We start from the raw sequence: 22,151 nt of genomic DNA on the forward strand, positions 1-22,151 counted from the left end.
GGGGACATACTTATCTGGGGTGTCAATTCTTCTTCTAGCTGCAGTCAAGAAAGAGGATTGTGTTTAGTCTCCTGACTTCCCTGGGACAATTCCGCTGGAGTGAGTTTCCTGAGCACTGACCTGGCTCAGGGGCCCGGCTGTGGAGACGATGACATGGCCCCTGGAGGGTGTTCACCTCAGGATGTGTTCTTGATAGAAGTGTGTCTGAAGGACATCGAATGTGCATGGGGTGTATCTTCGGAAAGGTGGCCCTCACAGGCTTCCTGCTGTCTGGGTTCCTGGTCCACGGAAGGTGCTCAGACAGCTGAAGGCTGAACCAGATCTTAGTTGCAAGTGGAGGGAAAATAAAAACGCAGCATCCTGTGAAACCACCGGCTATTTCAGTGTTGTTGTGTCTACACTGGAATAAAGCGAATCCTCTTAGAAACCACTTCTGGGGAAGAGGAGTTTGAGACTCTTTCGGAACAAATTGTATGGCGAGGAAAGGGTGTCTGCTCTGGAACTCGAAGGGTGAATTGTTGAGTATTGGTGAGATGTTTTCCTTTAAAGAGGAAATGCAAATTGAGAAGCATTGATGCAACGTAGAGGCCAACGTAGAGGTCACCTGTTCTGAGTCCTGACGCTCCCACTGGGCCTCTTCCCACAGGGTGGGAACTGGACAGTGTTCTCTTTGAGAAAAAGAGGCGGCTCCCAGAACCAGTTCCTCTTTCCTCCAGGTGTTCAGAGTAGATTTGCTAAGCTCATCTCTGTGAAAAGACCGTTTTGCATCCGCTCTTTTTCCTTCCTCCTGTCTCCAGGCCGGTGTCTCTGTCTCCCGACTCCTCTTCTCTCAGCAGCTGGCTCTCTGGACTCACTTCTACCTGTCATCTGCAGCTGCTGCTCCTGGACGCTGCCTGCCCGACTTCAGGTAAGAACCTTCCGAGGAAGCTCTGGTAGGGGAGCTGGCTTGTCTCCCGGGGCCACTCCTCCTGGGCATGGCTTCAGGGTGGAGTGAAAAGGGGCTGCTGCCAGACCACTCCCTTCCTCCCCTGGATCTAGGAGGCCACCCTAGCCTCTGGGGATTTGGGCTGCTTGGGAAAGGTCCTGACCATTATCTCTCTATTTCCTCTTCCTGCCTTGTTGGCAGGCATTTAATTTGTATAATTTAAAATAAATTTTTGCTATTCAACGTTTTTCTAATGCAGTAAACATTCATTTAATGTTTTTTTAACAGCTTCATTAGGAAAATTTTCCAAGTGTTCAAATTTAACATATGTCAAATTACCGCATTGATCCTTTGCCAGCTGGTGCCCTTAACCAGCAAAAGACTGAGGGATGAATGCACACTGTTGTCTTCCATTTCTGTTTTGCTGTTGGGCTTTTTATCCTCCAGCTTCATAACCACAGCTGTATGAGGTTGGGAGTCAGAATGAGCAAGGAGGCGGGGCCAGGATGGATGAGGGGTGGGGCCAAGATGGGCAAAGAGTGGGGCCAGGATGGGCAAAGGGCGGGGCCAGGATGGGCAAAGGGCGGGGCCAGGATGGGCAAGGGGCGGGGCCAGGATGGGCAAGGGGCGGGGCCAGGATGGGCACGGGGTGGAGCAGGATGGACGAGGGGCAGAACCAAAGACTGGCCAGAAGTTGGTTTGTAGCTCTCTAACTTTTCCATTTTAAAACCTCAGGTTACCAGGTTATGACTTCTTGACACCTGTGAGGTCAGGCTATGAAAATAACTTTTTCCCTGGTGGGGACGAGGGGCTAGGATTATTTCTGGTTTTTTAGTATAACAATACCCTCCACATATATTCTTTTATATGTGTGATATTCTTTTATATATTCTTTCATACTGCATTCTAAAACTCAAATGTTTAATATTGAAGGATGGTACCTTTAAAAAATGGACCCATACCGGGCCAACCCAGCGGCTCAGGCGGTTGGAGCCCCGTGCTCCTAATGCCGAAGGCTGCCAGTTCGATTCCCACATGGGCCAGTGCCAGATGGCTCAGTTGGTTGGAGCACGAGCTCTCAACCATAAGGTTGCCGGTTTGACTCCTCGACTCCCACAAGGGATGGTGGGCTGCGCCCCCTGCAACTAGTAATGGCAACTGGACCTGGAGCTGAGCTGCGCCCTCCACAACTAAGACTGAAAGGATAAAAACTTGAAGCTGAACGGCACCCTCCACAACTAAGATTGAAAGGACAACTTGACTTGGAAAAAAGTCCTGGAAGTACACACTGTTCCCCAATAAAGTCCTGTTCCCATTCCCCACCCAAAGAAAAAAAATGGACCCATACCTCCACCCAAACTTTTTTTTTCTTTTTCTGTGTGTTCCTTACTAGTTGGGGTATTTCTCCCCACATACTGGAAATAATGTCACTTTAGATGATTGGTGCTCTGGCAATCATAATTGAATTCAGGATGCTTTTGGTGTCTAGCCTGCTCTTTGCCCATCCTTGGTGCTCACGTGGGACTACAGATGCCGCCAGACTGTTGTTTATCCCCTTCCTACAGACTAAACAGCACAAGAGCATGATCTGCTCTTGTTCTTTTGAAGTTCAAATGAAAAGAACAGAATTCTTTAAGATCATGTCATTTTTCTCAGAGTAGCAACCCTTGTACTTCCCAGGGCATATGCATATGTTACTTTCCTGGGGCTGCTGTAGCAATGACCACAGACTGGGGGGGCTTTAAACAACAGATTTACTCTCTCACGGTCCTGGAGGCCAGAGGTCGAAAATCCAGGTGTTGGGTGCCCCCCAGAGGCTCTGAGGGAGAATCTGTTCCAGGCCCCTGTCCAGCTTCCAGAGGAGGCCGGCAACCCTTGGCATCCCTGGGCTTGTGGTCACATGACTCCAGTCCCTGCCTTCTTTTCACATCACCTTCCCCCGTGTGTGTGTCGGATATCCTTTCTCTTACGAACACACTTGTCATAGGATTTCGGGCCTACCCCGAAAATCCAGATGGTCTCATCTTGAGATCCTTAAGTTACATCTTCAAAGACCCTTTTTCCAAATAAGGTCAGAGTCATAGGTTCCAGGAGTTAGAATGTGGACATATATTTTGGGGCACATCCATTCAACTCATAACACAGGGCCTCCAAAGAGAATTTTATTTTATTTTTTTAGAGAATTTTGGACAAGACCCTCCCATCAAATAAGAAAACACTGTATAGCATACCGACTTGCACCACCCCTGTGGACGGTGACACTTTGATTTAAATGTTACTCTTCCAGTGGCAGGATGCCCTTCGAGCCTTCTGACACCCTTGGGCGGTGATTTGCATGGAGTGGGCTAAATGACATGCTTGTCTTGGAGAAGCTGATGAAATAATAAACCAGCATGCTGACCCCCCTCAGGTGTCACGTCATGGACACCTCATCAGTTTGCCAGGGAAACTGAGGCCAGGAAAAGGTACTTTAGACATCTGAAGCCATACAGCTAGGTTGGCAGCACACAGGGGGTTTGGATGCAGGAAGTCTGGCTTTGGACCTGCCAGCTATTCAGTTTCCAGGGGAATCTTTATGGTTTCTGGCTGGGGGGGCGGGGGGTCTTGGCAGGTGGTAGATCCAGTTTTGCTGCAATGGAGACTGCAAAAAGGGGCTCATCCTGGGGAAAACGCATTTGGCTTGGGACAAATTAGGTGCAAGGTCTGTGGAATAAGTGTGCCCGCATACACTCACCCAGTAAATATCTATTGAACACCAACCACATGCGTGGTGCCATGCCAGGCTGTGGGGGCACGGCTGTGGAGAAAGAAGCAAAGAGCCTGGGTGGTAGGGCGTGAGTCCCCTGAAGGGATGCCAATCCTGAGAAAAAGGAGGATACAGAGACTCTTAGAGAACGAGAAGGCCCAGGCAGGAGCTTGCATGCGTGGAATGGCAGTGTGAGGTAGGGGAGGTGGAAATGTGCGATAAGGGGCCCCTAGGAAGGCCCAATGGAGGGTGGCCTTACAGTGAGGACAGGATGGAGCAGGGGACAGCCAGATGTGGTCGGGAGGCCCGGTGCTCTGAGAAGGGGGTGTGGGCCGAGCTGCAGGGCTGTGGGTGGGCTTGTCTGGTGGGGCGTCTGGGTATAGCGAGGGCTTTCTCCAGGGCCATGACCTGATTCCTGCTAAACTTCAGCAGCATTCCTCTGGGCTGAGGACGAGGGCCGGGCTCAGGGCAGGGGGCGGCCATGAGGAGACAGATGAGAATGGCCGGGCCTGGAAGTGGGGAGAATTCTGGACACATTTGGAAGGCAGAGTCAACAACAGCTGATAACTGTTTGTGGGTTTGGAAGAGGGGAGGCAAGGTGATGTGAAGTGTTTTTAGCTTGAGCGACAAGACACAGGGTGTTGCCCTCCTGAGCCAGGAGGACTAGGAGTCCTTTGGGGAAGATCAGGGATTTGATCTCAGACTGTCAAGTTGGAAGAACCTACTAGAGACCCAGAAGAGGCTGGGCAGTGAGGTCTGAGGGTGTGGAGCTGGAAGATGGAAACAGGTCACTGGAGGTGGTGGGTGGGGCTTTGGGGCCAGATGACATGCGTTGTGCGGGGTGGCCTGTGGGGTCTCTGCTCCCGCTCCCTACATAAGAACGCAGGATGTGGCTAGGCCAAAAAGGAACCCCACAGAGCCATAGGTAGGGGAGTCATACCACTATAGTCTCAATGGAGGCTGGATTCACATGACATGCGACCTCCTGTCTGCTTTTCTGCCTGCCAACCGATCCCTTGCTGGCCGCAATCCGCTCTTGCCAGCTCAGCCACCATCTTCTTTTTTTTTTTTTTCAAGTCAAGTTGTTGTCCTTTCAATCTCAGTTGTGGGGGGTGCTGTTCAGCTTCAAGTTGTTGTTCTTTCAGTCTTAGTTGTGGAGGGCATAGCTCAGCTCCAGGTCCAGTTGCCGTTGCTAGTTGCAGGGGGCACAGCCCACCATCCCTTGCGGGAGTCGAACCGGCAACCTTGTGGTTGAGAGGATGCGCTCCAACCAACTGAGCCATCTGGGAGGCAGCTCAGCTCAAGGTGCCGTGTTCAACCTTAGTTGCAGGGGGCGGAGCCCACCATCCCTTGCGGGACTCGAGGAGTTGAACTGGCAACCTTGTGGTTGAGAGCCCACTGGCCCATGTGGGAATCGAACCGGCAGCCTTCGGAGTTAGGAGCATGGAGCTCTAACCGCCTGAGCCACCGGGCCCACCCCCAGCCACCATCTTCTTGCTAGCCCCCATTTTCTGCTAGCGTAGCCACAGCAGTTATACTAGTGGCCAATGGCTCACTGGTTACAGCTGATGGCCAACTAGCCACAGCTGATGGCCATCCAATCACAGTCGATGGCCATCTACTACCTGAGGCAGCACCTTTCCACGTGAGGCCGAGAGCCTGGAAACTGCACTCCTGGCTCTGTCCCCACAACATAGGGTGCGGGGTGTGTGTGCATGTGTGTGTATACGTGTACTTGGACAGATGCCAGATGGGCAGGGGGCACTCGGGGTCAGAGCTTCCTGGACAGGACCAGCTTGAAGATAGAGATTTGGTGGCGCTCAGGCAGAGGTGGTGACTTCTAAACTTTTTAATTTTTTTTTTAAATTGAGGAATATTGGAGAACAGTGTGGTTTTCCAGGACCTATCAGCTCCAAGTCAAGCCGTTGTTTTCACTCTAGTTGTGGAGGGCGCAGCTCACTGGTCCATGTGGGAATCGAACCGGCAACATTGGTGTTATAAGCACTGCGCTCTAACCATTGAGCCAACCGGCTGCCCCAGCCGTTATAAACTCTTCATTAGGAAGATTTCAAACATAGAACAGAAGGGACTCGTGGAACTTTCTCGCAGCTTCAAGAACCCATAATACCTGGCCAGTCCTCATGCATCTCCTTAAAAGGGAGGGCCTTTTCAGCTATAGCCACAGCACCCTCACCAGGCCGGAAGAGCCCCCCTGGAATTTTCAGCTCCCGAGGCTGTGGCCTTGGCGGAGCTGCCCTGGGCATGTGTGTGTATGGGGGGACACCTGTAGCCCATTGGGGTCAAGGACTGTCAGCTGGAGCGGAGCAGGGTGGCTATGAAGAGGCCAGACGAGATAGTGTGCAAGGCAGATGGGACTCTGTAGGCAGAAAGTCAGCTTCCAGGGGTGGAAGAGAGAGGGCTGGGGGCCTCCCCACGGCCAGCTTTGACCTTGGAGTGGCCAGGAAGAATGGCAGAGTTTTGTGTAACAGGGTGACTTCAATAATAGTCTTGATTTCAAAGAACTCTCCAGTAAGTCTGCATGACAGGAGCATTTTCCTGTAATTTTCGATGGTGAAGAGGTGGGGGGTAGGGTGGGGAGGAGGTGGAAGGCAGAGGGAGGAGGGGGAAAGTCCTGGGTAATTTCGAGTTTGTCTTTTTGCTCTGCTTGAGAAGCTTCCGGGGCGGTGAGGCTGAGCCACTGGTGCCTTGGGGCCCAAAATGTCCCTGAGATGGCGTTTTGTGTGTGTGTGTGTGCAGAGCACAGCCACAGGCAGGGGTTAGAATTGGCTTCTGGCCTTGGCTCTGGACAAATCCAATACTCTTAGCCTCAGTTTCCCCAGCTGTAGCTGTGAACACTCTCATGCCATCTACAAGCTTCCATCAGTTAATTGGTTGAATTCCTGCTGGTGTCAAAACCGGTACTTGTCCCTATGCAGATGTCATTTCGTTTAACACCAAACCACACGTTGGTGAGGATGCTTGGGAGGGCATGTGCCCTTCAGTCTTTGATCCCACGTGGAGACACTTTACAAATCATCTCCGGTGTAAATGCTGCGCTGAGTATAAAGGAGCCTGTGGAGAACGCACACAGCCAACTCCTGGGGGCGCAGGGGTGGTGCACAGTGGGGCTGCGGCCTCCTATGTTTGCTGCGTGTCGTTTAACAGTGTGTTTAAACCATGTGTGTGGAATGCCTTTTGATGGAAAAGTCTATGAGGAGGCCTTTACCTGGTGCAGATAGTCTAGAAAACGTCTGCTGGTGCTCAGTCTGGCCCAAACCTCTGTGGGGGGCGGTGGGGACAGAGGGGCGTCCGGTTCATCTACTGGTTATAATTTTACTTTTCTGGTACTTGTGTCTAAACTCGGCCTAGAGAGAGTACTAAGTAATGCACAGGACGTGCTCCTTCGGAGATCAAATTGAGGGTGATTTGGGCACGTCAAAGGGACGTGGGAACCAACTGAACAAGTTCCAGGCAAAGATGTAACGAAATAAATTGTGTGGTTTCAGCCCAAGTACAGACACAAGCGCGTCCATGCTGACGTGAATGGGTGATGGGGGTCTCTGCCGGCATTTCTCGTGGCTGCTCCCTCTCCATTCCTGAGTGTCAGCTGCACAGTGACCTCTTCCCAGAGAGGGCAGGAGGGGAAGGGAGGGGAAAAGGTGACTTTCCAGTGGAGAAAGCAGACAGAAACCATTCAGCCAGGTGCTCAAGGTGACCTCACCTGTGATGCGTCATGGTGAGAGCCGTGCCCTTGATACTTGCGATGAGAAGGGCCCTTCAACTTTGTGAACATTCCCCAAAATCCATAACCCCAGTCTCCTGGTAAGACAAACATCAGATAAATCCCAACTGAGGAACATCTTACAAAGTCCTCCTCAAAGCGATCAAGGTCGTCAAAAACAAGGGAACTCTGAGAAACTGCCACGGCCCAGAGAAGCCTCAGGAGACATGGCAACTGAGTGTAATGTACAGTCCTGGATGGGATCCTGGGACAGAAAGGAACATTAGGTGAAAACTAAGGGAATCCAAATAAAGTACAGACTTTAGTTAATTAGCTTTTAAAAAAAATGTAGGTTGCTTTTTGCCGGGACCTTTCTAGCTTTTAAAATGCTCGCATGTGTTGGGCATAGCAGGATTCTTTAAGGTCTGGTTTGTAGAATTTTGTTTTTCTGAACTTTTGCTGTATGGGCCTGAGAACTGGTGTTCCAGGAAGCCGTTTGGGAAACCTGAGTTGCTCACGAAAAACCTGTCGCATGCACGGTGGTGAGTGTTGGTAACTGATGCACATTCCAACAGGGCCCAGCCGGGCCTCCCCACAGGGTCCTTGAGGAAAGCAAGTGATGTGAAATCCCAAGGAAGTTTGTCGTCTCTTGTTCTCTTAGTGAGTTTTGCTTTTGTTTGTTTGTTTTTAGTGTGGATGTTCTCTCTGTGTTCTTTAGGTGTATGGCTTTAAGCTTGCATGTATTTAACAACCTCAAACTTCTTAGGAAAAGCTCTTAGAATTTATGTCAACTTGGGCGAGTCAGTCCCCAGCCTAGGCTTAAAATTCTTTATCTGTTAAAAAACAAAAAGCAGGGTGGACATTTGGGCTGGATGGTGGTCCCCTCCGCAGGCTAACATTCTAGAATTTTCAGTGTCTGTGAACGTGTGCCGTGTCCCAATGAGCGTGTGTAAGACAGAGCATGTCAGTGCAAAGGGGCTTTTCCCAGACTGAGATACTGATCCTGGGCTGTACTGCCACGCCCCCAGCTGCCTGTGGGTTTTCTGTTCACTAAGAAAGTTTTTGAAAACTCCCTAGATTCGTCTTCTAAAACTTAGAATAAAATTCACTCCTTTGGGCCACCACTCTGGCCTGTGACAAATGCACCCCGGGGAGCAACCACCACCACAGTCAAGAGAGAACCCTCCAGAAAGCTCCCTCCTGTTCCGTTGTGGTCAGCCCCTCCCCCCACCCCTCGTAACCACTGACCTGTGCTTTGTCCCCTGGAACTTGGTATTTTTTAGTGACAAGTCCGTAACAGGCCCGAACCATGGCTGGGCTGAGGCTCGGCCAACCCACCTGCATCAGGTCAGCGTTCAGTGCGACCCGCGTCAGGGCCCGCTTCCAGAAAAGGCAGGCGGGCACTCCCTGGCTTCCAGGTACTCTCCTGCTCGCAGCCCTCTCCCTCTTTGTGGGGGTGGGGGGAGACCCTGTGTGCCTGAGACCGGAAGGCCCTGCCCTGGTGTCATCCTTACAGGTGTTTTCTCTCTTTCCCCAAACTAGAGGTATTCACATTCCCGTCCTTTGGGAGCCTTACTTTTAATTAAGAAGAAACAGAAGAGTTGCTTTTCCCACAGCCTGGGTTTAGTGGGGAGGTTCTAGAATATCTGATGCCAGCCCTGGGTTCTTCTGAGGGGCCCTGAGCAAGGCCCGGCCGCATTCTGGGCCTGCTTCTGCCTCTGGAACGGAAGGGCTTGGGAGGATGGTCCAGTGTCTTCCAGGATCTTCCGGCTTTGGTTCCAGGAGGAAGGCCAGGGTGCCCTGTACAATCAATGGGTCACGCTTGTCTCTTCCCAATGCGATGGGGACTGACCCAGCTGCCAAGTCTGTCTCCTTGTCACATTCCTGTTTACAGCCACCCACGTTTGCATTTAATCCCTCAAGCCAAACCTCTGAGGGGTCCTCTGTCTCTGCTCAGGCTCCGGGGAGAAGCTTCTCTGTTTTCCCCCACCCCGCCAGGGCCACTGTCCCTCGAGTAGCCAGTGTGGCAGAGGCTGCTGGCAAGGGCAGTGCGCACCCTTGTCCTCTTGCCCTTGAGCACTAAGCTGCTGCCTTCCGAGAGAGAAAGGATTATTCAAGCCTTTTTTCCGCCAGGTCTATCACAAAAAGAACCACGTGGACTTAGTTGAAGGCATCTGGAGAGAGGTAAGTTACAGAGTGAGCCAGAATGAGCCAGGGGCCACTCCTATGTAGGGAATGGCAGGAGCCCTCCCGAAACCCAAGTCCCCAGGGGCCAGCCACGGGCCAGTTAGTCAGCAGAACTTTCGAAGGAGAGCTGTCTCGGGCCTGCTGTGTAGAGTCTTCTCTGCATAGTGGTGTTATCATATTCTGGAAAAAAACTTCACTTTGATATTTAAATTGTTTTTCCTCTTTCAAAAAAAATTTTAAATAAGAAAAGGACTGAAAGTAGTTTGCCTGGAGTATTGATAAGACCATTGGTTTGCAATTAGTCAATTTGAAAATTAATCTCAATCAAAACTGAAATCAATCTCAATAATCAGTTGAGGTGTGGTTAATACCTGGTCTTGTGGTGGTTTAAGACACCAGGTAACCTTGAAGAGCAGGTGTGCTTCCTGGCCAGTCGTTCTGACCCAAACCCAGTGAATAGATAGATGTCCCAGCCTGGCACCTCTTGGTTTGTAAGAACTGACCCTGCTGGCTTATTTGCAGTGTGAGATGCTTACCCACCCCACACATGCACCCCCAGCCTGGGGCAGGGGATGCCAGCTGCTGTGTGTGTGTGTGTGTGTGTGTGTGTTCTGTGTGTGTGTGTGTGGGGGGGGTATTTTGGGGGGCGGACGATGTCACAGAATGGGTTCCAGCTTTGTGAATTCCAACAGTTCTGACCAGTTTCTGAATCTGAAATGATTACAGCTGTCTATAGATTATGGTGTTTAACTATTTCCATGTTTACCTTTTCTCTGGAATAAATAGCAGCATCAACTGTCCAGAGGAAGTGAGTGATCGGGGTTTTTCACTACCCACGGGGGTCCCTGGGTCCTTTCTGGCTGTCATGTAGCCACGCTTGGTGTGGGTGAGGCACGGACACTGGGGACGTATGGACGTCTAGTCGCATTGATAAACCTGATTGGCTTGCAGACTTCACCGGGTCCTCTTAGTGTATTTGGGAGGATGTCTCAACATAGCACTGGATGGGAAGTGCAGGAGGTGACGGGATTAGCCGCAGAGCCTTAGGTTTTCTGTGGGGACCTTTACTGCGGAGCCCCTCAAGTCAAGAGCACTGACGTGATAAGGTGAAAGTAAGTTAGTGGAAGGAATAGGGAATCCTGGCACCAAGGTGGGGTGAGGAGGATGTTAGATATCCAGAAAGCTCCAAAGCCCCCTTCAGCCAGTGGTCATAGAGGTGAGAGGTGCTTGACTGCCCTGAGGGTGGGGTGGAGGGTTGCTGCTCAGACACGCACACGCGGCCTTCCCTTCGAGAACAGACCTTTGAAAGTGGGGAACAACTGGACTTCAAGGCTCGTTTCAGCTTCTTCTGGTCATATGTGCGAGGCACAGTGGGTGCAGGACTGGGCAGGGAGCAGGACAGAGCTGAGTTGGGCCTTCACCAGGGACGTGGCGCCTTGAAGGGCACGTGGGAGGAATGAGCTCAGACCCCTGGTGGCGGGTGGGGCCGTGTGGACTGAGCCGGCGGGGAGCTGGGATGAGGCCTTTATTTTTTATTTTTTTAACATGTTGCGTATGGCGGGGTTTAAATCCCTTGTGAAGATTCTCGTGATCCGTACACAACGTGTTAAGGAGGGCGCAGCTCACAGTGGCCCATGCAGGGATCGAACCGGCAACCTTGGTGTTATTAGCACCACTCTCTAACCAACTGAGCTAACCGACCACCCCAGATGAGGCCTTTAAATGACAGGGTTCAGGCTGGGCCCCCAGCACTGCTGGACCCTCAGGCTTTTTGGGCGCCATGGGCTATTTGTCAAATGCATTTTTAAAGATTCATTTGCAAGGCAGATGGTGCCAAGTTTGCCAATGCCAGTGATGGAAGAAATAGCCTGTGCAGATGGGGAGTGTGTTGCACTGGACCCCACTGCTGGGAATTGCTAACCAGCTCCAACACATCTGTCACCGGTTTTTAGATCCTGATGGTGATTCGGAAGATACCCCTGGCCGTTCCGCCCACAGCCTCACCGACTGTTTCCTGGGTCACATGACCTGTAACCGGCCTTTGCACGTGCTGAAGTCCAGGAGTCCAGTTCACTTATTAGACCCAAGTCAGGAACCCGAGCCCTTGTCCGGAAAGCTGCCAGCGGGGCCCTTTCCGCCCTGGAGGCCGAGGATGTGGACATAGAGCCCGCAGGGGCAGGCCGCCCCCAGGCTCGTGTGTCCACAGCCCAGCTGCCTGGGTCCCCAGAGGACCTGAGAATGATGGAGGAGGACCCCAGAACCCCCCTCCCTACCGTGGAGCCCCCAGAGACTGGCAGGCGTGCCCAGGGTAGGGACAGAGTGTCACGGCCACCACCCAGACTCGGGAATGAGAGGGACAAGGGGCCCAAGCTCTCACTGTCTAAGAGGAAACTGGAGGTTTTACTCGCAGACCTTGAAAAAAAATAAGAGAAAGCAGCAGCACGAGGCTTAGACCCAGGTGAGTGGTCAGCTCAGGGCAGGATGCTGACACCAGCGAGGAGCGGGGAGCAGGGAGCTCAAGCGGATGCGCGTGGACAGTAGCGCTGCCTCTCCCCGCTGTCACACTGCTGATGGAGCAGGGATTTTCTGAGTAGCTGGGGTTTTGGCTCAGTCTGTGGGCGTGAGGGTGGCCTTGACGTGATAGTATCTAAAAACGGGTGGCAGTGGGTGGCTTTTGTGCTTTTCCCAGTTTCAGGGTTTTTCACTTTCCAACAGGCATGAACCCAGTGACATTCTGGAGTTGGTGTTAGTGCTGGACGGCTGAGCCCCTCTCCTCTATGGCTGCTGTCCAGTGCCAATAAAAGGGGCTGCACCCAATGACCAGCCGCTCGTCTCTCCTGGTGGGTGGTGACGGCGGTGACAAGGCTGGTGGAGCTCGCCCCCCGGTAGACTGCTCTGGTCCCTTCTGCCAGCTCTACTGGTGAGGACAAGTAGGACTGTGGCCACTGTACAGCCTGACACTCCAACTGCAGGGCAAGTAGGCAGCCCCAGAGGTCAGGGTCCCCTTCAGGCCCATGGACTGAGCTCAGTGTGAGGGCAGGGTGGGTTGGGAGTAAAGCTCAAGAAGGCCTGGACCTGGGTGTTGTCCCCTGGGGTGTTAGGTAGGCCTTGGGCACTTGTGGGGTCCATATGGCAGCCCTGGATGGGGGAACCGCAATCCTGTACCTGTGGTGACCTACCCGTCCCCAGCCCCCAGCCTCTAGGTGGACGAGTGTCTCAGTGGTGGCCGGAGGGGGCTGGGAGCAGGGCTGCTTCTGCTCTTCTCGTTGCCCTTCGGGCTGGAGGCAACTGCGCCCTGCTGGGAGCTGCCCTGTGCTCCCTCAGGCTCTGTGCTCCAGAACCCTCATCCATGGAGGCCTTTTAGTGGACTCCCTGTCATTGCCAGGTCCCCGGCCCAGCTCTTCTCAATTGAGACCATGTAGCACCATCCAGCATGCCCACTGTAGAAATGCTGAAAATCTTCATTGGTTCAGAGAAAAACATTTAAACTGAGCCCGTCCGTGTTCAGTGGAATACAGCTTTGGACTGGAACCAAGCCACCTAGAGACCCCTGGTGGAACATTCCAGAAGTGGACAAGGAACAGGCTGAGTCTAGCCTTCAGGCCTGGAGACATTTGGAGCCTGGCAGCTCACAGAAGCCCTGGGGGTGCGGGGGGCAGAGCCTGACCGTCCAGCCAGGAATCAGACCATCACGTGGCTGGTGGCCAAACACGGGTCACATGGGGTGGGTGGGTCCTGGGTGGTCCAGCAGCAGGATGAACAGGTTTTATCACCGGGCCTGAGGCCTGGGCTGCTCACTGATCAACCCCAGGAGCTCTCACAAGGCCTGTTTTCCCAGGGACACCACATCCGTCACGTCCCACAGGAGCTACCTACCCGCTTCCTCTACTTGGCGCCACCTCAGGCTCTGCAGGAATGAAGGTACCAGGGAGGAGGCGGGACGGGTGGCAGAACCGGACCAGGGCATCAGCACCTTATGTGACGCAGGAAATGGCGCCAGGCCCCACCACGAGGGTGGCAGGCCGGGGCGCACAAGCTAAGGGGTCGACTATTGACCCAGGATGGACCAGGCCCTTTTCTGGCCGTTCCCATGTCCCTGAAGGGCCCAGGTTCTTCATTCTTCGCTGGTGCTGAGCTCCCCTAGTGCCCGAAATGCCCGGGACCAGCGCGGAGACAGAAGAGGCGGGAGGCGGGTCATGCTTAGTGTTTTATTTCATAAAACAAGCCATGCTATTGCCCCTCCAAACACGTGCGTCGTCCTTCCACGTTCCACCAGTCCCAACCGTCAGGCCTCCTTCACGTTCCTCTAACCTCGAACCAACGACTTTCCTTTGACAAGTCCACAGCTTCCAAACGTTTTAATAATGAATAAATGTTAAATATTGCATTTTACCAGTACAGAAAGGGGAGCTAGAAAAGTGTGGTTTCACTCTGTGCAGAGGACTGCGACGCCACGCTCGTAGAAGCTGCGAGGGTCTTCCTTGGTGGCGATTTCAAAGTCCACCGTGAAGATGAGGTCTGCACGGGTGAAGTTCAGGTAGACGGGTAGGGTCACCTATGAGGAAGGGCAGAGGGGCTCAGCGCTGACGCAGGGGACGGCAAGACGCCCACCTCGACACGGCTGAGGGTGGCTGTAGGGTGCAAGGCTTTGTGGCAGAGGGCAACGGGCGCTTTCTCCTGGGAGTTGCCGATTGCTCGTCATGCGCAGAACTCGGCGGTAGGAAGAGGGAAATGACTAAGGCGGTGCTTGCAGCGTCTCCCTGCCCACAGGACGGGGGTGCCCCTTACCACACTGGCCTTTTTCTCTGCATTTGTCTGCTTGACCCAGCGCAGCTGCGTCAGCGGGAGGACGGTGGAGATGGCGTTGGAGGGGGAGAGCTTGTTGTTGCTGCACGTGGCCCCCTGCAGCTTCAACCCTGGAAAGAGGAAGTCAAACCAATGGAGTGGGAACAGCCCCAGAACCCACCGGCCTCGGGCTCAGCTCTGCTGCCGCCATCCGGCCCCTTAAACACCTCTGTGTGGGTGCAGGCGGGGGCCTTGAGACAGAAGCTAAGACCACGGGCCTGGGTCTGCACACTCTAACTCACCCGTGACTCCAAAGCTGCAGGCATCGAGGGTGGCATTCTGCGAGGTGGTGACATTGACCTCCAGGCACAGCTCCTCCAGGGACCAGCTATTGGCCTGGGCCACATACTGCCGGGTGGCGGTGATGTACGCCTCGGGCACAAACAGTCCGCCCAGGCACACATGGATGTTCTGTGAGAGGAAGCAGCTGGTGAGGAGCGAGCCCTACCTGCTCTCCTCCTTAGAGCCGGGCCTCTGCCTGGCCCCCCAGCTGCTGCCCCAAACCCAGGGCAGCTGCCAACCACCACCAGGCTTCTCAGGAGCTGCCGTCACCACCTTTAGCTCCTTGGCGCCGCCAGACGCAGCCGCCTGTGAGATGTTCTGCAGCTGTTTGACCCTCTCGCTGAAGTCAGACACCCACTGGATGACGGTCATGCCGGCAGGCACGGTGTAGTGTGACCAGCTCCGAGGCAGGATCCCTGTGGAGGGCAGGAGGCCCCAGGCCGGCGTCAGGTACAGCCCCGCCCCCCGCCGCTACTCGACACAGTCCAGTGTGACTGACGGGGTGTCTGGAGGACCAGGCTCGCCCCAATAACATCACAGCTACCCATTCCCATCACACACTGCCCGGTGTGATTCTGTCACTGGTGGCTCAGGCTCTCGGGGCCAATGGGAGACACCTGGGGCTGCCCTGTTGCTCATACTCAAGTCCCCCCCCAACATTTCCTGTCCTGCGCCCGCCCCTAAACACTGCAGCAATTGCAGAAAGATTTTAGTAGAAGGAAAACTCTTCAGACATTTCTGAGCTTGTGCTCCAGGGAGGGCCCCCAGCTGCCGTTGGAGGGACGGCTGCAGAGAGAGCGGACGGCCTGGGACGTGTCAACACTGAGGACCAACGCCCGCCCGGCATACAGCCTCCCTGCGCACCTTTCACCAGTTCGTTTATGAGTGTGCGCAGGTAGTTGGTCTGCTTCTTCTTCCCTTCACACACTTGAACGACATCAGCAAGGTCCTGGCGGACGTCCTGCAGTAATTTCGCTCCCATCTTCACTTCTCTCTCAAAGAACCTGAACAGGGGGTCCTGTTGTGCGGAGAGAAGCCAGAGTGAGGGGGCCGTTTAGAAGAGGCCCCTGCTGCAGCCAGCCAGAGTAAGCCGACCTCCAGGAGCCCCAGGAGTCACGGCCCCGGCCTGGTCCCCACAGCTGCACCTGAGCCCGATCTGGGACCAGACCGCACAGGAAGCTGGTTGGAAGCAGCCCCAACAACTCTCCAGAGTCTGGAGTCACTGAGCTAGCTCGTGGCAGGATGCCCTGTGGGGCGTTTCTGATCACTCTGAGGAGGGTTAGCCCCCAGCCTGGGCCTCTGCACAGCGCGCCCGCCTGCCCGTCTGTCTTGCTAAGACCATCTGGGGCAGCCCGGCCACCTTGATGTTGTCCACCGTCCGTTTGAGATGGCTCAGTGTCTGGGGGATGAGGTGCAGCCAGTTGGAGGCGGTGGTGTGCAGTGTCCTCATCCAGGCGGGCCGCCCGTCCGACGTGGAGTCCACTCGCGCCTTCTTCTCGGTCTCTGCGTATGCCAGGTCGTCCTCGTCCTCCAGCACCTGCATCTTTAGCATCTTGCTGATCACGTCCACACCTGGGCCGCAGTTACACCAATGGTGGGGAGGGGAGGGGAGGGGCGGGGCGGGCAGGAGACCAGAGGAAGGAGAACGTAAGTGGAAAGACCGTGGCACACGTGGACTCGCAACATACCAAGTGGGCACAGAAAATGGCCTGGCCAGACAGACGGGGAGGCAAATACAGAGAAAAAGTGGAACCAGACCAAGCCATGTCTGTGGGGCCTGGACCAGCAACCTGACAGTGCAAGGACCAGAGTGAGGCTTCTGCGGAACAGCCCAGGGAGGGGCTCGGGGCCACCTGCCCTGGGGACTCGTGACCATTTGCGGCCTAGACCACATGAACCCCAGGAATCACCATCTGCTCCCTCTCAAATGCCTGTCCCTGCCTGCTCTGGCTTTGGTGTGCCTGCCCTCACCATCCTCGTCCCTGAGCTGCGTGGCTGCCTGAAGGCCGGACGGCAGAGGTGTCGGCTCAGGGCTCAGGGCCTCCGCGTGGGCCAGTGACCTTGGGCAACCTGTTAGGCCCGGGCTGCAGTGCTGCTCTAAGGTGGGCCTGGCAGTGACACCTTGACAGAGTGCGGGCGTGACGGGGGCTCAGATGACAGTCACTGTAGTCCTGACAGGGCATTCACAGGGACCCAGCTGCTACTCTGACTTAACACTAGTACTTGGCAACCCTAAGAAGAAAAATGGAACTATTTCTGAACGTAAGGTGAAAACCTAAATGCCATGTCCAGACCTCGTTTACATGAATGTCAGGCCTTTTGCCCAGAACTGAGCCTGTGCTGCAAGACAGACCCCAGGTGGGGCGGATGACTCCTCGCCTCCCCGAGGGAGTGAGGAGCAGCGGTACCGGAGGGACTCACCCTGCGTGGTGAGGAGCACCCGCTCGGCGTTGTTGGGCAGGCCCAGCCAGGAGGGCGTCTGGGTGTCGGGGAGCAGCTCCACCCACTGCACGAACTCCTCTCGCCTGCAAAGAAGCACATCAGGAATGCTGTCATGTGCAACGCCGGGAGCGGCCCAGCGGTGCCACTGTGCTGTCACGGGAGGCAGGCTCGCACCTGATGCCGTCTGGCATTTGAATGTCTTTGTGCCCGTCGACCTTGCAGGCCAGCTTGAATTCACTATCGAAACTCTTCGTCGTGAATAGACGCTCCAGGAAAGTGTTGAGCAGACGCTGGTCAAACTCATTGTCCACTCGCCCACCGTAGATGGACTGGGCCATCAAGGTCTTCAGTGCGGACCACGGGATCTTATCCGGAGAGATGTTCTGCCTCCCCTGGGTGGGGACATGTGGGTGAGTGCGCAGGTCGGGGGCTGGCACAGCCTGGCTCTGCCTGCAGCCTCCTCCCGCTCTCTCACCTCTAACAGGTGCTTTCCCACCTGCATGTGTGAGTTGCGCACACGACCTCACATCACCACATTATCATGTGCCTGCTGTCTACCTCACGAGGCACAGCCCACACTTGCCTTTGCCGTGTCATCCAGCCATGTGTCCACAGTGTCGCAGGCCGACCGCAGATCCGACTCCCCGAATTCATACTTCTTTGACCACCCCAGGGGAGCGTATCGTAAGCGTTCTTGGATGATGGCGTGGAACCAGGCCAGCAGGAAGTACAAGCGAGCACGCTCGTTGGGAGACTAGAGGGGAAGTGTTATTAAGGACAGAATCAGCAGAAAGCAGCGTCCTTTCTTCTGAGAAAATATAGCGGATCCTCCATGAGAACCATGGCTTTAAAAAGAGCTCCCACGTCTAATGTGAACCACTTCGCACTCCAGGGCTCGGCATGAGCAAATGAATACAGATAGCAGATGCTGAGACACATTATTCAGCCAACAGAGAATTACACAGAAAACATTTTTTCTAAGCATCGGAAAAGGAACATTATAGCACCATGTACAGCTGGCCCCTGAACAACACGGTTTGGACGGCGCCGGTCTGATACATGTTCAGTCAGCCCTTTGTATCCCCAGGTTGCGCACCCGCAGATGAGGGGGGCCAACTACATGCATCAATCGACACCATTTTATGGGGGGACTTGAGCTTCCATGGAGTTTGGGTCCACACAGCATCCTAGCCAATCCCTGCACAGACCGAGGGACTGAAGTTTTGGGGGATCAAAACTTATCCACAGACTTTTGACTGCATAGAAGTCAGTACCCCTAATACCTGCCGTGCTGTTCAAGGGTCCCCCTCCTCCTGCCCCACAGCCTCAGCCTTGGGGAGGCCCGTGCCTGGGAGCGGAGGGTTCCCAGACATATAGTCTAGGATGCACACCTGGGTTCAGGCTAGAGCTTTATTGTGGATGTGTCTGCTCACCTGGGAGCCGGTCACGCCCCTGCCACCAAACACCTGTTCACCGGAAGGAAACCTGCCTGCAGTTAAATAAAATTCCCTGTACAACTAGCCACGCTGGTGTTTCTGGGAGGCGCGGGGCCCGTGTGTGAATTCAGGGGCTGGCCTGTCTGGGCTGACACAACACACTCTTACCTTGCAGATACGTGACACAGGGATGCTGCTGAACGTCCTCAACATGTTGGCCTTGACCCCCGGGGGTGGCTCGAACACGAAGATGCGGCCGGCGCGCAGCAGGTTCACGGGCACCTGAGAAGAAGACACCTGTCAGCACGCGGCACCTGAGAAGTGCGCTTCAGCGCACGTGCACACGCGTGCACACGTGTACATACACACACACACTTGAACACAAAGAGCCCAAACAGCACCAAGAGCGGCGTCCCGCCCTGCCCACCCGCCGGCCCACCTTGGGGTTAATCTCCATGGTGAGGAAGAGTCTGAAGCACGCGTGCGGCTGCAGCGAGTGCAGCTTCTTCTCCAGCTGCATCAGCCACCCTGGGGCCAGGTGGACGTTTTTCAGCATCACCCACCTGCAGGGAGAGTGAGAGCCAAGCCGGCTTCAGACTCCTGTCTGATGAGCTCTCAAGCCAGGGCTTTCCGAACAGACAGACAGGCCTACCTGCCAGACTTCACAGCTGTGTTTATCGCCTTATCTGCTTGGTTGAAGCCTTCTGCCGAGCCTGGTGCCAGAAAGCTTGGTGTCAGCACGGCAGGCACGGACCTCAGAGCCCGCCTGAGCTGTGGGGGCCCCAGCCCGAGAGAGCGCGAGCCCCTTACCAATTGCAATAGAAGTGATCTGTGTGTTCTGCTCGGCCGCGAGGTCCTCCACGTGTCCACTGGCGTCATACCCAGGCACAGAGCACATCAGGACAGGAGTGTTCGGCTTTACCTGCAGATGAACAGGTCGGTTCAGTCCGAGCACCCAGCAGACTGGTGTGGAGGCTGTGGTAGGACAGAGGGACAAGGCACACCTCTGTGTCCACAATGTGGGTCAGGTCGAGCGGCTGCTCCATGATGGACATGAAGGACTCCCCGAGGTTTGTGGAGACAAACACGTGGGCCATGGCCAGCAGGCGGTCGGGCCGGAAGGCCTGAATCAGGAGCAAGCGATGGATGGCTTGCCCGATGGGTGCTGAAACGAGGCCACACAGAAGACGGGGTTTGGTGACAGGACAGACTGTGAGCTGTCCCCCTGCCTGGTCTGTTCTTCCTACGAGCCTTCTCTTGGCAAACACTCAGTGTCCAAGACACAGCTCAAAGGACAGTCACCACCTCCTCTATTCTCATGAACCCTCTGGACAAACCGATGACAGCACCTACTGCTTCAGTCTCTGCGTGCTGTGGCAGTTGCTGATTTTAAATGGTTCCACTGGTAGCGGCTCCTGCAGGCTGGCTCCTGAACACTCAGGAGCTTCTGCAGATCAGTCACCACTAGCAGCTGTGTGGGGCTCATTGCCTCTTCCCCCTCTGGGGGCCTGGCTCGCCCAGGGCCTTGGCTAATACTCAAGAACTGCCCATTTCCCCGTGCTGGCAAAGGCCTTTGTCTCGTTCCTCTTTCGGTCTAATTAAGCGTGCGTTGGACGGGAATTAGGAGTGTTTTGCTTTCCCACTTCTAGGTAACTCCGAAAGTTTGAACACAGATACTTATAGGAACCAGTGACTAGTTTCTGGCAGCGTCTCTTCTTCCAGCAGTGGGGCCCCACGTGACATGTGTGTCCAGAAGGGCAACACGAGGGAGGGGACCGGGGGCTTACTTGCAGGAGCTTCTTCATTCCAGAGGTATGGCACCGTCTGCTCTGGGGAGCTGCTGTCCAGCCAGATGCCAAATTGCTGTGGAGACAACAGTGGGAATGTCACCACGGGCAGAGCCCTTCTTTGTGGGCACAGAAGGCGGGACTAGCATGCAGACATTTGACGCGTGCGCACAAACACGAGGTTCTGGGTTTTACACGACACGCAGTTCGTCACTGCCAATTTCCTGGGGAAAGGAACATTCAGAAGAACACCCACCTCATCGGCCTGAACCTTTGCAATCAGATCCTTGAAGGCAGGGAGACAGCTCAGCCTCACAACCGCTTCAGCCTGTTCCACGGTCAAGCCCCGGATCTCGGGTGTCGAGCCAGCAGTAAGCACGATCTCCTTCCCTCTCAGGAAGTGCTGGAACTCGGCATCGTATGTGGGCTCCCTGCAGAGGGGCAGCGGGCGAGCTAGGGCTCTTACACTCATTTCTATCGACATTCAACGTGCACGATGACTTAAAGGGAAACCACAACTCATGTAACACGAAATGCTCGCGGGCAACCCAGAGGCGCCGCCGTCTAGGGCGGAGGGGCGGCAGAGTGGCCGGCCTTACCCGATGGTGCCCTTCAGCTTGATTCTCGCCAGCAGCATGGCGAAGGTGATGTGGTCCTGGTGCAGCATGCCTCTGGCCACCCGGTTGAACGCCACCTGGGGACAAGCCGGAAAACTGCAGCTGCCAAGGAACCGGCCGCATGGGCCTCCCTCCCCGGGACCGCCACGCGCCGGCTCCTCCCTCTTGGGACGGCCACGCGCCGGCTCCTCCCTCCCGGGACGGCCACGCGCCGGCTCCTCCCTCCCCACGCGCCGGCTCCTCCCTCCCGGGACGGCCACGCGCCGGCTCCTCCCTTCCCGGGACGGACACGCGCCGGCTCCTCCCTTCCCGGGACGGACACGCGCCGGCTCCTCCCTTCCCGGGACCGCCACGCGCCGGCTCCTCCCTCCCTGGACGGACACGCGCCGGCTCCTCCCTTCCCGGGACGGCCACGCGCCGGCTCCTCCCTCCCGGGACGGCCACGCGCCAGCTCCTCCCTCCCCACGCGCCGGCTCCTCCCTCCCGGGACGGCCACGCGCCGGCTCCTCCCTCCCGGGACGGCCACGCGCCGGCTCCTCCCTCCCGGGACCGCCACGCGCTGGCCCCGCACCTGGAAGAGGTCCTTCGTTATGATGGACAGGCGCTGCGTGTGGTCCGTGAGGGCCTTCAGGTTCGGGTTCTCGTACAAGACGTTGTGATAGATGTCCAGGAAGAACTGCAGGGAGTACTGGTACAGGAAGTGTATCTGAAAGAAGGCGGCGGGCGGGGCGTGAGCTCCCCACAGCTCAACGCCACGAGCCCTCACCCGCCTGGGCCACCCACGCGGTCACCTGTTTCAGAGACTCCATGGTGAAGTAGATACTGCTGCAGGCAGTGGACAGTGGCAGGTACTGCTGGGACACGGTCTCCACTTCCTGCATCACGATGTCCGTCTCCTCGACCTTTCTTGTCACCTCGGCCGCCTCCCTCTTGAGGTTCTCCAGAGTCGTTATGATCGTGTCATCGTCCAAAATGCGCCCTTTCACCTCGTTCAGAGCTTGTAGCAGAGATTTCTCTAGCTGCCGTAAACGCAGCTGAAACTCCCCTGAAGGGACCAAAACATCCAGAGTCGGCTGGAGGACTTACCTTCTTTCACAGGAAAGCTGACAGTCTGACATACACCGGAAACATCCCGTCCCTTAATAGTTCAGCCTCCTCCTGCC

At 55.4% G+C, this 22,151-nt stretch overlaps 1 protein-coding gene across 1 annotated transcript in view; it reads right to left on the reverse strand.

The window, feature by feature from the left end:
* Positions 1-13,773: 13,773 nt before the first annotated feature.
* Positions 13,774-22,151, reverse strand: part of DYNC1H1 (dynein cytoplasmic 1 heavy chain 1) — a 61,528-nt gene continuing 53,150 nt past the window's right edge. The window contains exons 60-78 of the mRNA XM_019747152.2: positions 21,780-22,033; positions 21,560-21,694; positions 20,971-21,065; positions 20,628-20,802; positions 20,372-20,447; positions 19,589-19,749; positions 19,395-19,506; positions 19,237-19,297; positions 19,024-19,147; positions 18,753-18,866; positions 17,732-17,902; positions 17,323-17,540; positions 17,128-17,231; positions 16,067-16,278; positions 15,571-15,724; positions 14,980-15,122; positions 14,667-14,835; positions 14,368-14,495; positions 13,774-14,134 (exon numbers count right to left, since the gene is read on the reverse strand). Coding sequence (XP_019602711.1) covers positions 14,006-14,134; positions 14,368-14,495; positions 14,667-14,835; positions 14,980-15,122; positions 15,571-15,724; positions 16,067-16,278; positions 17,128-17,231; positions 17,323-17,540; positions 17,732-17,902; positions 18,753-18,866; positions 19,024-19,147; positions 19,237-19,297; positions 19,395-19,506; positions 19,589-19,749; positions 20,372-20,447; positions 20,628-20,802; positions 20,971-21,065; positions 21,560-21,694; positions 21,780-22,033 — 2,735 coding nt within the window. The 3' untranslated portion in view covers positions 13,774-14,005. The remainder of the gene's footprint in view (positions 14,135-14,367; positions 14,496-14,666; positions 14,836-14,979; positions 15,123-15,570; positions 15,725-16,066; positions 16,279-17,127; positions 17,232-17,322; positions 17,541-17,731; positions 17,903-18,752; positions 18,867-19,023; positions 19,148-19,236; positions 19,298-19,394; positions 19,507-19,588; positions 19,750-20,371; positions 20,448-20,627; positions 20,803-20,970; positions 21,066-21,559; positions 21,695-21,779; positions 22,034-22,151) is intronic.

The sequence above is a fragment of the Rhinolophus sinicus genome, linkage group LG03, assembly GCF_036562045.2.
Source record: "Rhinolophus sinicus isolate RSC01 linkage group LG03, ASM3656204v1, whole genome shotgun sequence".
Classification (NCBI taxonomy): Eukaryota; Metazoa; Chordata; class Mammalia; order Chiroptera; family Rhinolophidae; genus Rhinolophus; species Rhinolophus sinicus.